This window comes from Piliocolobus tephrosceles, chromosome Y (assembly GCF_002776525.5).
Source record: "Piliocolobus tephrosceles isolate RC106 chromosome Y, ASM277652v3, whole genome shotgun sequence".
Classification (NCBI taxonomy): domain Eukaryota; kingdom Metazoa; phylum Chordata; class Mammalia; order Primates; family Cercopithecidae; genus Piliocolobus; species Piliocolobus tephrosceles.
In genome coordinates this window covers 9,978,749-10,000,506 of record NC_045456.1, presented here as the reverse complement: position 1 = coordinate 10,000,506, position 21,758 = coordinate 9,978,749, and the positions used below count along the sequence as shown (strand labels likewise).

General features: G+C 41.5%; 1 protein-coding gene across 4 annotated transcripts; it reads left to right on the top strand.

Moving 5' to 3' along the window:
- Positions 1 to 9,042: 9,042 nt before the first annotated feature.
- Positions 9,043 to 20,800, top strand: TCEANC (transcription elongation factor A N-terminal and central domain containing). Of its 4 annotated transcripts, none has more exons than XM_023199076.2 (3): positions 9,043 to 9,170; positions 11,244 to 11,328; positions 18,538 to 20,800. In XM_023199076.2, exon 3 carries the CDS (start codon positions 18,546 to 18,548, stop codon positions 19,596 to 19,598), a length of 1,053 nt encoding a protein of 350 aa, XP_023054844.1. In that variant the 5' UTR covers positions 9,043 to 9,170; positions 11,244 to 11,328; positions 18,538 to 18,545; the 3' UTR covers positions 19,599 to 20,800. The 4 variants fall into 4 exon arrangements, with proteins under 4 accessions (XP_023054844.1, XP_023054847.1, XP_023054845.1 ...); XM_023199079.1 differs by having other exon boundaries at positions 11,244 to 11,340; XM_023199077.2 differs by having other exon boundaries at positions 9,123 to 9,294.
- Positions 20,801 to 21,758: the final 958 nt, after the last annotated feature.

Genomic DNA, 21,758 nt, shown 5'->3' with positions numbered 1-21,758 from the left:
TCTGCAAAAGAAATAAACATAGAGTGAAATCATTCCAAGTTTTGAGGGAGAAGTATCACAGTTTTGGAACATGTTATAATTTGATAATCTCCTCTAAAAGTGGTTATTTGTTTTTTGAGTCAAATGGGCTTGTCTCTTAGAACAATTAACGTGGTTTGGAAACCTGACAGGATAAATTGGATAATGACTATTTAGCATAATTTCGGGTAAATGCAGTTCTCATGGAAGTTTGGAAGGTGGAAAGCTATCAGCCTGACAGTCCAAAGCACCGATAGTTTCTCCCCAAGAAGGAACAGGGGGTAGAGGTAGTGGCTAGACATGTTTCTATTTTTAAAACTGGCTTTTATTGAATGTTGGTGAATTTATCTCAGTATATTGATTTTAATTGGGATTTTAAAAACTCCTTTGACAAGTCTGAGGCCCTCTAAAAATGTCAAAAAGGCTTAGACTGGGTCAACATCTAAAAAACCAACATAAATGAACTCAACCTTTTTTCTCTTTAATTCCATCAGACTGTTACTACAGATACCAAATAGCTGTGTTCTGTCTCTATTCAAAGTGCTGTCCTGGAGTTGTGTAGATGCAGCTACATCATTCTGTCTGGTCAAGGAATGGTAAGGTAATACGAACTTTGGGATTTTTGTACACACAAATAAGGTGCCTTTTTGTATGTGGAGGATGGGGTTCTAGGTTGAACTTTTCAGAAATCTGGCATTTTTAAATGTCATATCTAAGCTTCATAAAAAATTCTAGTATTAATACGCACATGAAAAAATCTGTAAAATGATTTATAAATAGACTTACATCTTGGGAGGCAGTAGTATGGTGTGGTGGTGAGTCTGCCTGGGGCCAGAAACAGCTGCCCCTCAGTGGGCTTAAGATAGAAAGGTTACATATGCATAAGATAGAGGGGTTACATATGCATGTTTTTGACCAAAATAATTATCTTGTGTATACCTTTAATCAATTTGGTAGTGTCACATAAATTGTTTTACATTTCTATGTTGTCTTATTTGTCTATTTGATTTGGTTTCCCCCACTCTGTGGCCACTTTCTATAGCGCTAAGAGTACTGAATGTCATTAGGTAAGAGGTAATTACCCTTTCCTTCTCAATAATTTATTTGTCGGCCTATATATTTATTTTAATGACAACGTTGCTCAAAACACATTTGAAATTGCCTTTTTCAGGTACACAAATCATACAAGAGACTTGGCATTGTCAATTTATGGTTAAAATTTTGGGTCATCATTTATGACCAAAATAGAAATGAATAGTAGCACTATGTGTATTAGTCCCAATGGAACAAGCCAAATATCCATAATATCCATTGTTAGAATGGATGCACTGTAGTGTATTCATTCAATAAAGGACTATGAAGACATGAGAATGAAAAGCTTAATGCTACCCACAGCAACACAGATGAATTTCAAAAATATGTAATCGATCAAAAGAAGTCAGAAAGTACATACTGTACACTTCCATTTACTTAAGTTTCAAAATCAGGCAAAATTAATCTATAGTGGTAAAGTTGGGATTCTGTTTATGCTTTTACCCATGGTGGGGGCAGGATGCTGGAAGGGAACACAAGGGAAGAATTTCTGGGGGGCTGGTAATTTTGCTTCACGGTGCTTTTTGAATGGGCATGTTCACTGTGAAAATTAACAAGCAGTACACTTATGATTTGTACACTGACTTTTCTATATATGTGTCATACTTCAATAAGAACTCCTTTCAAAAAGTAAAAGTATTACTCCCCCTACACCTTAAGATGAACCTCATCTGTCTGATATTGTGCCGAATGACTCGGGACACCTAGAGTGAATACAGCTCTCAGCGCCTGGTAGGTTGTGACTGAAGCTACACAGACTCAGGTATAATCCAGCCATGGATGACTTTCGTTGTGGGTGTTTCCTGGCCTGCCATTCAGGCTGCTGGAGGTGAATGGCATCGGAATCTGGAGAAGTTCAACGGGCCTAGGGGCTGAAGCTTGAGGAAATATTCCTGCTGCTCAAGAGCCTGGAACTCTCACCTGCCCCACATCTATTAGTCTTTCTGGACAGTTATGGAAGTTTCTACGTCTCCCTTTTCTATCCCTGTTACTTCTTTTAAAAGTCTTTTTCCTCCTAGGATGAGTCCAGGCTATCCTCACCCAGCTCTCCTGCTGAATGTCAAACACTTTCCACTTGCATCACTTTTTTGGAATCTTCTCTCAGAGTTCCAGCAGTGCCCCCTTGTGGCTGCGGCCGGGCAAACTGCAGAGCTGTTTCCAAGATTTCCTACTCCCTCTTTGCTCTATTTCTTCTCCTCCCTGGTGTTTTTTGAACTCATGCTTCTTTCTGGGTACCCAGAACCTTCCAATTCAGTCACCCTTAAGATCTCGAAGAATCCAATCTTGCAGACCTTTCATTGCCTCCCAATTCTCCCCATCAACATTTACTTATCCTATGTCCCATTCCATTGGTCTCTGACAACTAAAGGGAGATGATCCTTACAATATAACTCAGGCATAGCGAATAAACAGCTTCAAGTGTAACCTTTCCTAAGTAATAGTTGCTGTTTTATAATAGCAGCTTCCAATGTCTTCATCCAAAGGAATGAGTAAGAAAGGAATTCCAGCTCCATGGTAAGGTCAGGGGTTCTCTTCTGATGTCCCTCAAATCACACTGCCATATTAAGACAGGCTGTGTCAGTTCATGTTTACTGTTAGCAAGCCACCAAAACAGACCCAGCAGAGGGAAGTTACAGTAAGGATAGCAGGAGTGTACAGGTGGAGGGAGAGACCAGCCAGCCAGCTTTGGAAATGGGCCACTGGGCTAGAAGCAGGACTATGGGAAAAGAGCCATTGGAGGAATGGTCTCATAAGGACACCACCCTCACCTTAATGATCTCTTACCACATTTAGACTCCACATCATTCTGCTTAAAATTCACATTCCAGGGAGGATGTGCAATAGGGCCAGCTGGGGTCATCGAGCTGCCACCTGGCTAGGGCAGAATAGGCACCTGATTGGCTGTTTGGGAAGTGTGCCAAAGCTGGGTGGTCCAAACTCACCAAAGTCCACCATGTGAACCCCATCATGCAAATCTGAGATCGAGTACATGTAATTATCCCAGGCCACATACCAGTGTAATAGATCTACTCTCATAACGACAAAAGAGTTGACACTTTCATTCTCTTCAGCAACCAGAAACCTAGGTGGTGTCTGACTTAAGGTTTGAAACGAAGAACAACTAATATAAACATTATTGCCAGGCACAGTGGCTCATGCCTGTAATCCCAGCACTTTGGGAAGCTGAAGCAGGTGGATCACTTGAGATCAGAGGTTCCAGACCAGCCTGGCCAACATGGTGAAACCCCATCTCTACTAAAAATACCAAAAATATCAGTCTGGTGTGGTGGCACATGCCTGTAATCCCAGCTACTTGAGAGGCTGAGGCAGGAGAATCACTTGAACCCAGGAGGCGGAGGTTACGGTGAGCCAAGATCACGCCACTGCACTCCAGCCTGGGTGACAGAGTGAGATTCTGTCTCAAAAATAAATGCATAAAATTTTTTTAAAAAACATTATTATATGAGCCAAATAGTGCAGCGACTCCATGTATTAGGTTTTTGTGAGAAAATGAGGCTGAAATGGCAAAGTGCTTCTCTTAGGCACTGTAAATCAGAATGGCCAAATGTGTCTCCCACTGAAGACTAAGAAGAGAACATGGCTATCCTTTACATTGTCACTGTTGATGAATAGGCCCTCCTGGCAGCATGCCAGGTCACATCATGAAAGGACAGCCGTGGGTGGTGTGTACAGTGTCAGTCCATGAGAACGAGCCATGAGGCCATGTGGTGCAAGAACGAAAGATAAAGGAAGCAGCACAGACCAATGCTTCAATGTTTAATGCTTATGTCTTGCTATGTTGATGAACTGCTCTTACAAAACAACTTCCCTTTAAAACAAAGACTCAAAAACCAAAATGAAGTGAGGCATTTCATGGGGCAGTCCACATGTCAGGATCACCTCCAGACTGTACTACTCCTGGTCACAAGCCACTCTGGCAGAACAAAACCCCAGATGACAGGCCTCAGTTCAGCTTTCTTCATAGCAGTGGAAATAGCAACTGCGTAGGCAGGCAGATGTCTTTGAGTAGAGTTGGTGTCCCCTTGTTCCATTTCATTTTGTAATTGTTCTATATTTTTCTGATTAAAGAGAATTTTGAAGAATCCCTAGTAACAAAATAGTAAAGATGTTGTTGCACTGCCTCTGAATTTTCCTCTTATGATATGCATCAATGTATTAGTACGTTCTCACATGGCTTTGAAGAAATACCTGAGATGGGGTATTTTAATAAGCAAATAGGTTTAATTGACTCACAGTTCTGCAGGGTTGGGGAAAAGGGAAGCAAACATATCCTTCTTCACATGGTGAAAGCAAGGAGAAGTACAGAGCAAAAGGGGAAACACCCCTTATAAAACCATCAGATCTCATGAGAACTCACTATCACAAGAACAGCATGGGGGTAACTGCTCCTATGAATCAGTTACCTCCCATCGGGTCCCTCCCACAACACATAGGCCTTATAGGAACTACAATTCAAGATGAGATTTGGGTGGGGACATAGCCATACCATATCAACCAAGAGGTGACTGAAGCCAGACTTTCTGGTCCTTCATCATTTCTCCACTAAATATATTGCCATAAATCTATGGTAGAATAACATACCTTCTAGAGAAATTAGCAAAATGGACAAATGGTACAGAAAAGGAAAATAAGAGGTATGGAACTGATCTGGAGATGACTACAGGTACAAGATGTTACATGGGATATTTCCTGACTCAGAGTTTTGTCCAAGGCCCCAAAGGTGAGCACAATGTTAAGTGTCTGCTGGATCTAATGACAGATGTTAGACCATTTACCCAGGGCTTACTAAATGGTAAGCCCCCTTGCCACTCTTCAGCTTATGTACAGGAGAAGGCAAGAGTAAAAGAGGGTGGTTACAGTTCTGGAAGCTTCCTTCCCACCCCACTCCAAGGCAAGTGAGGGGGACTTTGACAGAACCACTCAGAGAGATTGACAGGTGCCCCTGTTGTAGAATGGTGTCTAATTCTCAAAAAAAAAAAAAAAAAAACAATGAATGGGCGAGAAGTCAGCTAGCTAGCTAAGACCGACTGTGAAGATGACGAGAAGGGAACAGCCCTGCTTCCAGGGCTGGGTGGGGAGCAGAGCCACTGGGTTGTTCCCATGGGCTAAGTACACATCAAGCAGCTGGGCCTAAGCTGTCTTGGAAGGACCCTGACCAAGAGGCCTGCAGGTGAGGTAACCTGACAGAAATAGTTTGTGTGGGATGTGCTACCAAAAGCAGGAGCCGGCAGTCAACCAGAGGGTAGAGCATCTGAACCATGGAATGGGTAAGAAGAGGCTACCAGCAAAGGGAGGGTCCTCCAAAAGATCTCCAAAGTGGGTGCCTCCAAAGAACAAAAGAGGTATTAGGTTGGTTTAAGCAGTCTGTGGCCCACCAGCCAGGCACTGCCTGACCCATGGAACTAGCTCTTCTGGGAGCCTCTGGGGATGTTCACTGGGGATACCATGTTTGCTGCCTCTCTGTCATTTCACCTGCATAAGTCTGAGAAATATGTTGCAGAACTTAAACATAAGGTTTCTGTTTCTATAATGTATGACTTTTTGTTCTATTTCCTAATGTTCTGTAACTCCTGAGATTTCAAGGGAACTGTTCATTGTTTTAATCCTATGCCTTCCGTACTGTGACTTATAAGAACATCCCCAGTTAAGCCCAATGTCTGGTCCTGGTGTTTTATCAGGAAATGAACACCGGCCGGCACCTCAGAACCCAGAAAGAGGCAGTTTCTCTGACCTCATTCCATGGAAAACATCTGTAACTGTTCCCTCAGCAATGTGTAACATTAGCCTCTGGAGAAGGCCCATAAAGGATTTTGCCTCTCTTCCTTGGGAATTCGCAGGAAAGGGCTGTCTGCATGAGCTCAGAATATCTGTTAATATATTGCCACTCAGAGACTTAATAAGGATTGAAAAGAGGTTTCCACTGCACTAAGGGAAATTTATCAAAGAGAATTCCAGAGTATTGAAGCAGCTGAAAGATGATTTTAAAACAAAGGCCTGAAAACTATGCATGATAAATTATCACAGATGTGAGTACTTTTATAAGTATTGCATTTTTAAATTGCCCAAAATAACCAACTTTTCAGCAACCTCTTTAGAATCCATTGGCAGCCCTAGATTCATTCCAGATGAACTCAGCCAGAAATTTCTACAGCAATGAGCATGTTCTATATCTGTGCTATCCAATACGGTACCCACTAGCCACAGGTGGCTGTTGAGAACTTGACATTTAGCTAATGTGACTGAGGAACTGAAGTTTAAATTTTATTTAAATAGCCTCATGTGGCTACTGTAGTAGACAAGGCAGGACTACACAGTAATTATAGCTTGCCTCTTAGTTGAAATAATGGTCTTATCCTTCACACCAGAGAAAACCCTGGGTTGTTTTTGAATTTAGACTTTTGAGTAATTTCTGTTTTTTCTTCAGTATAGAGTTCATGAGAAATTGGTTATAATATGCCTCAAAGCTCTAATGACCATTTCTGTACGAACTTCTAGTTTCCAAACTGATTCCTTCAGGTTGAGTCTTTCAGAGTTTGAGTGCCATTGTTTTGACAAATATCAGATATTTTAAGAATTGGATGTTACAAATCTGATCACAAAGAAAGTATTTTTCCTAGGTCACTGTCTAAAACTAGAGATGGTTGGTCTAGGAGCCAACAGTCCTTTGGATTTTTAAATCAGTGTTTACAAAGTGGGGCAAGAGTACTCATAAAATGAACCAAAAAAGTCACAATGAGAAGAGAAATACGATTAAAACATGTTAAATTAAATAAGCGGGAGGCTATTGGCTCAAGGCTGTCTCTGTACTTTCATTTTATATGCAATGAATTGCCATTTAACTTAGTACATAAATACACTGAAACCTTAACCTAAGGAAGAGTATAATAAACAGCCAAGTCTCAGCCAAACACAAGCAGACAAGCTTCAGCCAATCACAAGCTGCCAACTGCTCAGAGCATATCCAAATGATCTGATCATTGATTGCAACCAGTCAGCCTATTTCTGTATTTTACTTCCATTCTGTCTATAAATACTCACCACCTACAAAGCTCTCTAAACCTATTCTGATTCTGAGTGCTGTCCGATTCATGAATCATTCTTTGCTCACATAAACTCTGCCGAATTTAAATTATGTCAATTGTTTTATTTTAACAGGCAAAAGTAAGGATTATCAAGCATTCTTTTCCAACCAAACTTTAGTCAGTCTCCTGTCTAGGCCTATCTGTGCACTTCCTTGTAAAATCCAGTTTTAGCAAAACGCCTTGATAAATAGTTTAGCCAAAAGCAATCACCCTCAATATCTGATCACCCTTAAAATCTGATTTGGTTCCTCATCCTCCACCAACCTCCAGGTGACATCTGATCACCCTGGCCCGTCTTCAGCAAGAATCTTGTCAGGTTGGTTTAGACAGAATCCCCCTTACCCCTGATGTTTCCTCTTAGAAATTTTCCATCCACTGACCCCCCTACCTTGCTCCTTGGCTATAAATTCTCACTTTTCCATGTCACATTTGAAGTTGAGCCCAATCTCTCTTCCCCACTGCAAGACCCTGTTGCAGTGGTCCCTATGTCTACCTCAATGGTCCTGAATAAAGTCTTCCTTACCATGCTTTAACAAGTGACAAGTGTCATTAAATAATTTTTTTTCTTTTTTTTTTTTTTTTTTTTTTTTAGACAAAGTCTTGCTCTGTCGCTAGGCTGGGGTGCAGGGCACGATCTCAGCTCACTGCAACCTCCGCCTCCGGGTTCAAGTGATTCTCTGCCTCAGCCTCCCAAGTAGCTGGGATTACAGGTACATGCCACCATGCCCGGCTAATTTTTTGTATTTTTAGTAGAGACGGGGTTTCACCGTGTTAGCCAGGATGGTCTCCATCTCCTGACCTCGTGATCGGCCTGCCTCAGCCTCCCAAAGTGCTGAGGTTACAGGCGTGAGCCACCACGCCCAGCCAAATAATTTTTTCTTCAACAAGGTATTATATAATTCTTAAGTGAAAATGGCATTACAATTTACGATAGCAAATATTTTAGCCCTGTAATAGCAAGATAAAAGTAACCCCTGACAGCTCTGAGCTGACCCGGCAGTCACAGCCGGGCCTTGGTGCTCCGTGGAACATAAATACTTCACAGAACACCATGAGACGTGGCCACTCTTTGATCGGATGGATCAAGACAAAAACAAGACTCCTTTGTAATCACGTGGGAATGCTGAAAAAATATAAACACTGTCCAAACCACAAAAATGACCAAACATCCCCTATCCCAGTTAATGAGTTACTGGTCTTGTCTCCCCTCCTTTTAGGTAAGTTAATGAGTCACTGGTCTTGTCTCCCCTCCTTTTAGGTAAGATTTATTATGATACTTAATCATACAATCGCCCTCCTTTCTGCCAGCACCCAGTCCAGAGTATTGGATTGGATAATCTGCTTCCCTGAACGTTTCCTCAAATTACCTTGGAGTAAGGCATCAGCATAGGAGGCTGTCACATTCGTTCAACCATCACTGTGCTTTTACTGGCCCTTTGCAGGCAAAGAATGAGAATGTGCACAGATGAGAAGTCCAGGATGCACATGACCACTCAATTAACATTTACTACTTTCATATCAACTGACGCATGCTAGGATGCTAAAGACACTTTTTGAATTACTGCGTTAAATAGATTCACATTTATGTCTACGGTTATGTGAACATCTAGCTGAGCACTGTCTTGACTGTCCTGAGCAGAAGTAGAAAAGATAAGTTGTAAAGTAGGTCGACAAACTTTGCTGCTAAAAAACGAAAGTGCAGTTTCTTTCTTTCGGGCCGGGGCGGGGCCATAGCTCCTCCTCCAGGAAGCCGCGCGAGCCCAGTCCCACGGCCGCCGCCGTTCGCTCTACGCAGGCGCCATTTGCCTAGCGCGCATGCGCTGGGTCCCAGGACCACGTGTGCCAGTCTGTGGGCTTGGATTGGCTAAGCCTTGAAGTTGTCCCCGTCCCGGTGACCGGAAGTTCTCCGTGGACGCTGGGCGGCTGAAAGCTCCAGAACTGCGCCTGCGCTTTTCAGTGAGTCATGCTTCAGGTTTGCCAGGGCCTGTGTCCCGCAGAAAGGCGAGCCCTTGTTCCCAGCGGAAGCCCACCCCGGCTCGCGGCGGCTTTCCGGTGCGCCCTGGGCGGCGTAGGTCCAAAGGTGCTCGCACCCCCACCCCTTCCTCTCCGACTGCCGAGGTCGCCAGAGTGGGCTGAACCCTCGGGACTGCAGTTGCTTGTGTGCTGGATGCCGGGCCGTCATCCCAAGATGATTAGCGGCAGGCTTTGCATGTTGCTGGACCCCACCCACCGGAACTCGAACCCGGGCTAGACCGGGCTGTTGGGCTGGTCTCTTCCCCTCGCTGCACCTTTACTAGGGGTCACCATTAAGGGAAAGGGCCCTAGCGCAGTACTGAGTGGCAGTTCAGTAACCGCTACACCACTGCCAACATTTGGCATCATTTCTCTCCATAGAGGGCGGGGCTCCCTGTGAAGCTGGGGAGCTGTAAGTGGGTTAGGGCTAGAAAGTTACACTTTCTCTTTAGACTTTAAAGAGATCTAAAGATCTGAACAGATCTAGGTTATTATTGACTTTTTAAATGTTTCCAGAACTTTCCTCTCGTTCTTCTCAGGGTTTAGGCCATTTTTGTGCAGATGTGTGCACTTTGCTTACTATAATATTAGCTAATCTTTATAAGTTTTTATATGGATCCAATACCATATTTTGTGCCTACTTTTCCTGGCACTGTATAAACTTTTTGGTATAGGTATGCATCTAAGCATTATCCATATTAGCATCAGTTCTAGAACCGTGGTGTCCAATAATGATAGCCATTAGTTACATAAGGCTTGAGCACTTGAAATGTGGCTTGTCCGAATTGAGATGTGCTATAAGTGTAAGACACAGTGAAGTTTGGAAAATTAGCATGAAAAAGAATGTAAAACATCTCAATTTGTTTATATTAATCACGTGTTGAAATGACTATTCTGGATACACTGGGTTAAATAAAATGTATAATTTCAATTTTTAGTTTTTTAACATGACTACTGGAAAATTTTAAATCATATTTGTGGTTTACATGTTATATTTATGTTGCACAGCCCTGCTCTAGAAAAGGGTCAACAAACTATGACCTGCAGCCAAATCCAGCATGCCTGTTTTTGTAAACAAGTGTTACCAGAACAAGATCATGCCTATCCATTTATGTTATTTTCTGTATCTGCAGTTGCTGCTACAAGAGCAGCAGAGTTGAGTAGTCCATAGAGATTGTATGGCCTACAAACCCTAAAATATGTACCTTCTGATCTTTAACAGGAAAAGTGTGCTGACCCCCTGCTCTAGAACAATACCTGGTTTGGTAGATATTTTTAAGCCTTTTATTTGTAGACTCATATCCTATTATTCACACTTACTGTGTGACAACCATAGTTCAAAGCACTTTATCAAGACTTTCATTTAATTCTCATTAATCCTAGGATGTTGGATTTCTCCCATTTTGTAGATGAGGAAATTGAGGCACAGAATGGTCAGGAAACTTATCCAACTTGCTCAGCACCCCTCACTTCTAGGAACTGGACCTGCTTGACCTTCTTTATGCAAATGTTTTGACCCCTCAAACCCACTTGATTAGCCCACAGTGGGCACCGTGGTTCTGGTTGTTGTTGTTGTTTTGTTTTGTTTTTTAACAAGATTTATTTGAACTAGAATTTTTTGAATTATTTTTTTGAACTAGAATCGAGATGGACTTGGTGTCCTACGGAAGAAGCCAAGGGGCACTGGGCTGAGGTGCAATTAGTACAAGCAAGCTGGTGTGTAGTGAAAAGAAATGAAGCTCACAAACAGAGAAGAGAGAGAGCATCCTAGATGCTCATCACTCATTTAACAACAACAAAAATGTGTTAAGTAATAGTAAGCACTGGCTGGGTGTTTGCTAGGTGTGTATAGGTGAATAAAACATGTGGATCTTCTCTTGTGGTCTTGTGGGGAAGGCAGTAAAAACGTTTTTTAAATGTGATGAACACCATGAAAAAAAAACATGCAAATTATTTACTGTTTTTAGCAGGTTTCCTCACCTGTAAGATGAAAATAAGCCATTATCTGTATTTCAGGAATATTGTGAGGATTGAGATGACAGGAGAGTGTATGTCCCAGAGAGTTGCTCAATAAATACATGTTGCCTTCCACTGTGAAGAGGTAAGTGAGGGGGTGAGTATCAGGAATTGTGTACATTATGACATTTAAAATATTACAGTTGTCATTTGTAATTTGTGGAGAAGGTTGTCAGCTGCATTGTTCACAGTAGGTGTTTCAGATCTTTTCTGACTGAATGAGACTTATCTAGAAAAAGCCAAAGTCAGCGTTGTCTGCATTCAGTCCAGGAGCAGAACCAGAACTGTCTTTGGGGCCGATGGCAGCCTAACTGGGAGGTCCTGCTGGGGTGTGGAGGAGGGTTGTATGCCTGTGTGTGGTTTAAATCAGAGTCACCCTGGAGAGCTGAGCCAATATACAGGCCCTACTCTCACAGATCCTAATTCATCCTATCTGGAGTGAGGCCCTGCTGTTGTTTTTGTTTTTTGTTGTTTAATTTCCCCAGATGATTCTAATGTGCAATCAGGGTTGAGAACCACTAATGGTGGGAGATCAGCCAGGCTCAGGATGCTGCTTGAGCAAAGGCACAGAGCTGTGCCCATCAGTGGTTGAGAGTAGTCAAGAGGGAGGCCTGCTAGGGCTCTTTTTGCCCCTGGCCAAGGAGCTTTGGCTCCATCATGAAACCAAGGGGAAACCTCTGAAGGGCTTTAAGCAGGAAAATGAGGGAATATCTTGCTGAGATCTGTACTAGAGGATGATCCCTCTAACAAAGTGCCAGACTCATAGTTGGGCCTTGTGAGTGCCGGAAGTAGAGTGAAGGCAGGGAAGAAGCAAATTATAGCTGTCCAGATGATGGAGAGCCCAGATAGGGTTTGGTACCACCCTGTGTGTGTTTCCTCTAGCAACCAGTGTCTGTCCATGTTGAAATACCACATGTGTTGTAACTGGCCAGTTTCTTGTCAGTATTCCTCTCACTAGGCTATCAGCTCCTTCAAGGCAGAGACTGTCTCTTTAGGCTCAGCATCTAGCATGTACTCTATCCGTAATATGTATTTATTGAATGAACTGTGTAGAACCAAGCTGGACATATGCCTTACTTTGTCTTTTTATAGCAATTGTCAGAATTTTATATCTCAGTGGCTTCCATGTTATACCCTCCTAGGACAATAAATCCTTTATATGCACATGATAGTCCCACAGAGGACTAGAAAGTTTGACTGGATTTAAATGCTATTAAAAATGTGGAAGGGAATGCAAAACAATATAGTGAGTCCTCAAAAACTTAAAACTAGAATTACCATATAATCCAGCAATTCCGTTTTTGAGTATATACTCAGAAGAATTGAAAGCAGGGTCTCAAAGAGAGATTGGTATATCAGTGCTCACAGCAGTGTTATTCACAATAGCCAAAAGCTAGAAGTAACCCAAGTATCCATCGACATTTGAATGGATAAACAAAATGTGTTATATATAGACAATGGAATATTATTCATTCTTAAAAAGGAAGGAAGTTCTGACACACGCTACAACATGGATGAACCTTGAGGACATTATGCTAAGTGAAATAAGCAAGTCACAAAAAGAGAAATACTGTATGATTCCACTCACATGAAGTACCTACAGTAGTCTCATCCATAGAGAAAGTAAGTCGAGTGGTGATTGCCAGGGACTGGAGGGAGGGAAGAATGAGGAGTTGTTTAGTGCGTGCAGAGTTTTCAGTTTGGGAGGATGAAAAGAGTGCTGGACATAAGCATCTTGGTGGCAGGGACTGTGTCTTTTCAAAAATCCATGGGCTCTGTTTTATAGCAGTTGATATTAAATAATCACCACTGAACATACACCGGCTAAGAACACTGAAGTGATTACAGAGAGAATTCTTGCAATCTTCCCAGACACCATCTGACAACTGACATAAAACATAATGACCTTTTAGTAATTCTACTTCTCTTCTCTTTTCTTTTTTTTTTTTTTTTTTTTTTTTTTGAGGTGGAGTCTCGCTCTGTTGCCCAGGCTGGAGTGCAGTGGCGTGATCTCGGCTCACTGCAAGCTCCACCTCCCGGGTTCACGCCATTCTCCTGCCTCAGCCTCCCGAGTAGCTGGGAGTACAGGCGCCCACCACCACGTCCAGCTAATTTTTTTTTTGTATTTTTAGTAGAGACAGGGTTTCACCATGTTAGTCAGGATGGTCTCGATCTCCTGACCTTGTGATCCACCCGTCTCAGCCTCCCAAAGTGCTGGGATTGCAGGCGTGAGCCACCGCGCCCTGTCTAGTAATTCTACTTCTGTGAATTCACTTTAAGGAAATGAGAGATGTGGAGACCGCATATGTAAGAATTTTCTTCAAACTTAGAGGAGAAACTGGAAGGCCCTCAAATAGAAGAATGGTTAAAAACTATTGCAAACTCCTAGGATGATCCAATAACATAGCCATGTAAAAATCATGTTTTTAGAGAATATTTAATGATGTGGAAAAATAGTCCTAAAGCTAAGTGAAAAAAAAATCAAGATGTAAAACTATATAAAAGATTAAACAGAGTTATATAATCCAGCAGATTCAAGATAATGAAAACATATGTCCATGCAAAAACTTGTACACAGGCCAGGCATGGTGGCACATGCCTATAATCCCAGCACTTTGGGAGGCCAAGGCAGGTGGATCACCTGAGGTCAGGAGTTTGAGATCAGCCTGGCCAACATGATGAAACCCTGTCTCTATTAAAAATACAAAAAATTAGCTGGGCGTGGTGGCGGTCGCCTGTAGTCCCGGCTACTCAGGAGGCTGAGGCAGAAGAATGGCATGAACCCAGGTGGTGGAGCTTGCAGTGAGCCGAGATCGTGCCACTGCACTCCAACCTGGGTGACAGAGCAAGACTCAGTCTCAAAAAAAATAAATAAATAAATAAATTACATATGAAAAGACTGAAGATAATACACAAAATTTTAAAGAGGGGCATTTTCTGAATGGTAAGATTTTAAGTAATTTTCATTTGTTCTTTTACTCTTTTCTGTAGTTTCTATGATAAGCATGCATTGTTTTCATAATCAGAAAAGTTATTCGTCTAATATAATTTCATGATAAACTACACATTTGAGATATACCTACTGAAAAATGGTATGAGCAATGAATCAATCACCTTCTATCCACCTTCCCTCTGAAATGTGAATATCGTCTCAAGAGTGGCTATATCACCTGTGGCTTTGCATTCAGATAAGCATTCGTAATTGTCTCAGAAATCGATTACTGCATCTCAAACAGGTGCATCTCCCCTCAAACTTTATCCCCAAATATTAAGAGTTAAGTACCTTTAGATAACCAGGATTCTGAGTCCTACATTTTTAACCACCAGAGGGAGCTGGAATGTAGAAAACCTGGGGCAAGTCAGTTTTGTTTTGTTTTAAAGTTAGTTTCACAAAGGGCCATCAATTCAGGATCTTCCGTAATTTTCCTAATTATCGTGAACCAGTACTTAAAGGATAATTCTTTTTTGCCTTTTTAAAATTCCACTTTTACTTTTTAAAGACTGCAAACAGTAAAAAAGGTCTTCCTAAGAATCAAACTCTCAATGAACAATAGGCAAGACAGCACAGAAAAATAAAAATATTCACACCTGCTATTGGCGAACATTTCTCTCGGAATTGTCTGCTTCAGATCTTGAAGTCACGCAGTTGTGTCACAGTGATAAAGTTTCAAGCTGTTCAATATACTTGAGCCCTCCCTGACGCGTTGAAAAGTTTCCTAACAAAGAGGAAACATTCACTGTGCCTGCATTCTATATGCATTACTATTGAAGAAATCAAGGATGGAGGTTTGCTAGGCATTGAGAAAGATGGTTAATAAGAGGTGGGCCTGCAGCGCCCAAAAGGAAGTTAAGCAATATTTGACTCAGTTCAGAATTTCTCATCTGAAGGTCTGACTGAGTTTCAAGGTGATTCTTTTTTTTTTTTTTTTTTTGAGACGGAGTCTCGCTCTGTCGCCCGGGCTGGAGTGCAGTGGCTGGATCTCAGCTCACTGCAAGCTCCGCCTCCCGGATTCCCGCCATTCTCCTGCCTCAGCCTCCTGAGTAGCTGAGACTACAGGCGCCCGCCACCTCGCCCAGCTAGTTTTTGTATTTTTAGTAGAGACGGGGTTTCACCGTGTTAGCCAGGATGGTCTTGATCTCCTGACCTCGTGATCCGCCCGTCTCGGCCTCCCAAAGTGCTGGGATTACAGGCTTGAGCCACCGCGCCCGGCCTCAAGGTGATTCTTAAAGGGAATTGTAATTATAGCTTCGGGGTTTCAGTGGAGTGAAAGCAGTAATTTGTCTTACCGACAAAAGTTAATGTATTTATGTATAAACAACCAAAAAGCACTTTGCTCTTCATTTTATATGTTCTTTTATTGACCTTTATATTTCTTTAAAATTTTTTAATTGTGATAAAATATACAAAACATAAAATTAACTTTCTTAAGCCCCCCCCCCCCCTTTTTTTTTTTTGACAGAGTCTTGCTCTGTCACCAGGTTGGAGTGCAGTGGCATGATCTCAGCTTACCGTAACCTCCGCCTCCCGAGTTCAAGCAATTCTCCTGCCACAGCCTTCCGAGTAGCTGGGACTACAGGCGTGCACCACCACGCCCAGCTAACTTTTTGTATTTTTAGTAGAGATGAGGTTTCACTGTGTTGGCCAGGATGGGCTCGATCTCTTGACCTCGTGATCCACTCGCCTTGGCCTCCCAAAGTGCCGGGATTGCAGTGAGCCACCACGGCCAGCCTGTCTTAAGCCCTTTTAAGTATACAGTTCAGTAGTGTTAAGTACATTCTCATTCCAGAGGGAAAGTAGGTAGAAGGTGATTGATTCATTGCTCATACCATTTTTCAGTAGGTAGATCTTAAATGTATGTAGTTTATCATGAAATTACATTAGACCAATAACTTTTCTGATTATGAAAACAATACACGCTCATCACAGAAAATACAGAAGAGGAAAAGAACAAATGAAAATTACCTAAAATCTTACCATTCAGAAAATGCCCCTCTTTAAAATTTTGTATAACTCTTTTCAGTCTTTTCACATGTAATTCTTAAATAAAATTTGGATCAGATTCTATTTTTAAATAACACCTTTATTCAGATGTAGTTCACACATCATACAATTCACCTAAAGTGTACAATTCAGCGTTTTTTAGTATACTCAGTTGTATAACCCATCACCACAAATAAATCAACTTTTAGAAGATTTATTTGTGCCACCACTCCCCAAGAAAATCCCTGAACTTTATCAGCTGCTCCTCCTTCTTCACCCTGCTGCCTTTCTGCCCCACCCTACCTAGTCAACAACTAATCTATTTTCTGTCTCTATAGATTTGCCTGTTTTGGACATTTCATGTAAATAAAATCATGCAATATGTGGTCTTTTCTGTCTGGCTTCTTCCGCTTAGCATAATGTTTTCAAGGTTCATCCATGTTGTAACCTGTATCAATACTTCATTCCTTTTCATGGCAGAATAATATTCTGTTGTGTGGATAAATCACATTTTATTTATCCATTCATCAGTTGATAGACATTTTGATTATTTCCCATTTTTGGCTATTGTGAATAATACTGCTATGAACATTTGTGTACAAGTTTTTGCATGGACATATGTTTTCATTTCTCTTGAATCTGCTGGGTCGTGATAACTGGTTTATTTATTTATTTTATTTTATTTTTTTAGACAGACTCTTGCTGTGTCGCCCAGGCTGGAGTACAGTGGCACGATCTTGGCTCACTGCAAACTCCGCCTCCCAGTTTCATGCCATTCTCCTGCTTCAACCTCCCAAGTAGCTAGGACTACAGGTGCCTGCCACCACTCCCAGCTAATTTTTTGTATTTTTAGTAGAGACGGGGTTTCACCATGTTAGCCAGGATCTTCTCAATCTCCTGACCTCGTGATCTGGCCTCCCAAAGTGCTGGGATTACAGGCGTGAGCCACCACGCCCAGCCCATGTGATAACTGTTTAATCTTTTATATAGTTTTACATCTTGATTGTTTTTCACCTAACTTTATGACCATTTTTCTATGTCATTAAATATCTAAATACATGATTTTTAAATGGTTATATTATTGTATCTAAGGAGTGTGCCATATTTTTAACCATTCTCCATTTAACCATTTGAGGTCCTTCCAATTTCTCCTTAGAAAAAAATTCTTACATATGTGGTCTCCACATCTCTCATTTCCTTAAAGTAAATTTATGGAAGTAGAATTACTAAAAGGTCATTATGTTTTATGTCACTTGTCAGATGGTGTCTGGGAAGATTGCGTGAATTCTCTCTCTAAACACTTCAGTGTTCTTAGCCTGTGTATGTTCAGTGGTGATTATTTAATATCAAGTGCTATAAAACAGAGCCCATGGATTTTTGAAAAGACACTGTCCCTGCCATCAAGATGCTTATGTTCACATCTAGACCAGACAGATAAATATAGATCCAAGGGTATTATATAGACAAGATTATGTACATTATGTGGAGGGAAAAAGTAGACTGCTTAGATAAAGTAAACGTTTGCCTGCCTAGGATGAGATTCACACAGACATAATCATTGAGCAACTTTTTACACTTAAAAGTTTTTAAAAAATTAACAAAACCAAAATGTAGGAACCAGTTAGTCTAAAGTCATAAATCATCTGGATCATTGAATCTGAACCTTTCCCTTGTTCAGGAGACTCCTGAGGCAGCACAGTGTAGCCTGTTGGCTTTTGGGACCCGCAGACGTAGCTCTAGCTGCTTTTCAACCTGTGCTGTCTCACAGTTTCTTTAGATTGCTTGAGACATTAGCAAACCCTTTCTGTCTTGTTTCTTACTCTTATGTTCAGAAGAGTACCACTTTAAAGATTATGAAATGAACAAGTAGTTCAATTATATAGCTGACTCTGGGGAAAAATTGTCCAGCACTGTTTAGCATTGCCATATTGATGCTGACACTGGCATGATTTCATCTCCAGCATGACCACCGGATTCCACCCACATGGATTGACTGCTCTAGAAAGATCATTGATTTGTAAAATTGGAGATGGAAAAGCTATAGCAGATCCCCTGGCGAGCCTCTTAAGCAGATGTTATGTAGAGGCTCTGCAATACTGTTTGTTTGTTTTTCACTAGTAGGAATTAAACTCTTGAGAGTAAACCATACCACCTTAAAGACTCCATTTTCTAGTGTGTCACATACATTTGTATTACATGACTCCTTCAGAAAACATTGCCTAGGTAACTGACAGAAACTGCTATTTTTGTATCCAGAAGCTGCAACTAGCAAAGGCAAACTTAAGAAAACTGAAACCTCTTTTTTCTTTGCAGCTGTAAAGATGTCTGACAAGAACCAGATAGCTGCCAGAGCCTCCCTTATTGAGCAACTGATGTCCAAAAGGAATTTTGAGGATCTTGGCAACCACCTTACTGAGCTAGAAACAATTTATGTGACTAAGGAGCATCTCCAGGAGACAGATGTGGTCAGAGCTGTGTACAGAGTCCTCAAAAACTGCCCCTCAGTGGCTTTGAAAAACAAAGCCAAGTGTTTGCTGTCAAAGTGGAAAGCTGTTTATAAAGAGACTCACTCCAAAGCTAGGAACAGCCCTAAATTATTTCCTGTGAGGGGTATTGAAGAAAATTCAGGACCTTCTCATGACCCAAGTCAGGATGAGACACTGGGCATCTGCAGCTCGAATTCTCTATCTTCCCAAAATGTTGCAAAACTCAGTGAAATGATTGTGCCTGAAAATACAGCCATTCAATTGAAACCTAAGAAAGAGCATTTTGGGGATGGTGGCCCTGAATCCACTGGTAAGAGATTGAGTGAGTTGCTGGATCCCACAACACCCATGAGAACTAAATGCATAGAGCTTCTTTACGCAGCTTTAACTAGTTCTTCTGCAGATCAACCCAAAGCTGATTTGTGGCAAAACTTTGCAAGAGAAATTGAAGAGCATGTTTTTACCCTTTATTCAAAGAATATCAAAAAATATAAAACTTGCATCAGAAGCAAAGTTGCCAATTTGAAGAACCCCAAAAATTCTCACTTACAGCAAAACTTGCTCTCTGGTACCATGTCTCCACGAGAATTTGCTGAAATGACTGTCATGGAGATGGCAAACAAGGAACTGAAGCAGTTGAGAGCCTCCTACACGGAATCTTGTATCCAGGAACATTACCTTCCCCAAGTAATTGATGGCACACAGACAAATAAAATAAAATGCAGACGCTGTGAGAAATACAATTGCAAAGTCACTGTAATTGACAGAGGAACACTTTTCCTTCCCAGCTGGGTGCGGAATTCAAACCCAGATGAACAAATGATGACTTACGTAATTTGTAACGAATGTGGGGAGCAGTGGTACCACAGCAAGTGGGTGTGCTTTTAACTGTAAATGAGTGGTCTCTTAACAGATAACCTGAGTGATTGATACCTTTTATTTGTACAACCCTTTTGTGCTTTTAAAAATCTTATACACACTACTCTCTAAAACAGAAGAAGGAGGAAAGAAAGTTGTTCCTGAAGCTGACACCACCATCCCTAAAAGTTACAGTTTGGGGAGAGGGAGTGGATGACTATTTGTATTGTGCCTTGTGGCCATTTAATACCTTACTGTAGACAGAGTGTGGGTGAGAACAGCCCAGCATAAACTGGGAGCCCATGGGAAATGCATCCCAGGCCTCACACCATTGAATCTGAATCTGCATTTTGGCAGGATCCCCAGGTAATCTTCCAGGATGGGATAGTTTGAGAAGAGCTGCTTTAGCAGTAGGCCTGTGGCACTCAGCAGTGACTGCATATTAGAGTCATCTGGGAAGCTTTGAAAACCCACTGGTGCTGAGACCCCACCCTAGAACAATTCAGTTGGAACCTATGAGATGGGACTCAGGCATCAACATTTCTTTTTTCATTCCTCAAGTTATTTTAAGATGCAGTCAGAGTTGAGAACTACTCAGAAATAGGCTCTCATTTGATCCTTTTTACAGCTCTAAGACAAGAGTGTTATTCCAGGCACTTCATGAATGAGGAAACAGGTCCACAGAGGTGTGGTGACATGCCCAAGTGACACAACCATAAATAGTACCAATTCAGACAGATCCCAGATTTCTTCCTCCAGACTCACTGAGACTGGCTCAATATCGACTTCTGAGAAATGTATTCCTGGAGGTCGGGGATGAAATGAAGAATGTGTTTAGACTCCAACACTGGGTGACTAGATCTTCATTCTTTTCCCCTCTCTTTTCCCATTTACAGGTCTCCCTTCAACCACAAAAGTCACCCTGGAACTCATCCCACAGTTAGAATTTTGTTTGGAACCCTCTTGCTTAGTTGAAGGAGTTGTTTTTTTTGTTTGTTTGTTTGGTTTGTTTTGTTTTGTTTTTGTTTGTTTGTTTTCCCTGTGAACAGGTTTTTGGGGATATATAAACTCTAGGATGCTTAGTTTCTGATGTCAGGAGTCTTCATGTTCTCAAGGACAAGTGTCCTTGAGATGGACATTAATGGTCATTAGTCTGTCAGAGGAAGCCCATCGCCTTAGCCTTTGAATGTAGAAACAGGCAAGCATTTATCTAATAAATGAAGACAAAATTACCTCTTTGAGGCCTTTGCAAACAGTGTTTAACCAGTTTATATAATTGTTTGAATACAACAAGCCTTCTATGTGATTATGGCTGATTTTTTTTCCTTAAAAAACTCATAGACTGTTCATTGTTTTATAGTTTTAAAAAGTTTACTTTGGCGGTCTCTGCAAACCTACACATTTCACTTTTTCACCAGTTTTTTTCTCCTAACTCTCTTCCTTTGTTGGAGCTCTGAAGGCCTAACTGTATGTACACTTTACCTGCCTGACAGAATTCTCCAAAACATGCATAAAAGTAAAATACGGTCGTATTTTCAAATAATTTGGAAGAGTCAGTTCAATGCCATCAAGTGTGAAATCTATTTTGATATACTTTCTCCCCCTGTCTTCCCAGGGCTGCTTTTTGTAATGCAACATGTTTAGTTCTTAACTTGCAAGGTCATCTAAAACTTAAAGTTTCACAAAGTGTGGTTTCATATGACTTGGAATGATCTGCAAAACTATTCAGTGGTTACGAAAGAGCACAGCACATAAAAACTAAATTTGATTAGTTCAAGTCAGTGTTTATGTTTTGCTTTGGGGGTTTGTGTATATGTGTGTAGTTTTTATTTATATTGGAATTTGGTAAACTAAATGTTCAAACAAAAGTACTTGAAATGGAAATGTCCTTATTCTCCAAAATATAAAAATCTGCGTGGTCTGGCCAGGCACAGTGGCTCATGCTTGTAATTCCAGCATTTTGGGAGGCTGAGGCGGGTGGATCGCCTGGGGTCAGGAGATCAAGACCAGCCTGGCCAACATGCTGAAACCCCGTCTCTACTAAAAATACAAAAATTAGCTGGGCATGATGGTGGGTGTCTGTAACCCTAGCTACTCGGGAGGCTGAGGCAGGAGAATCGCTTGAACCCAGGAGGCAGAGGTTGCGGTGAGCTGAGATCGCACCATTGCACTCCATCCTGGGCGACAAGG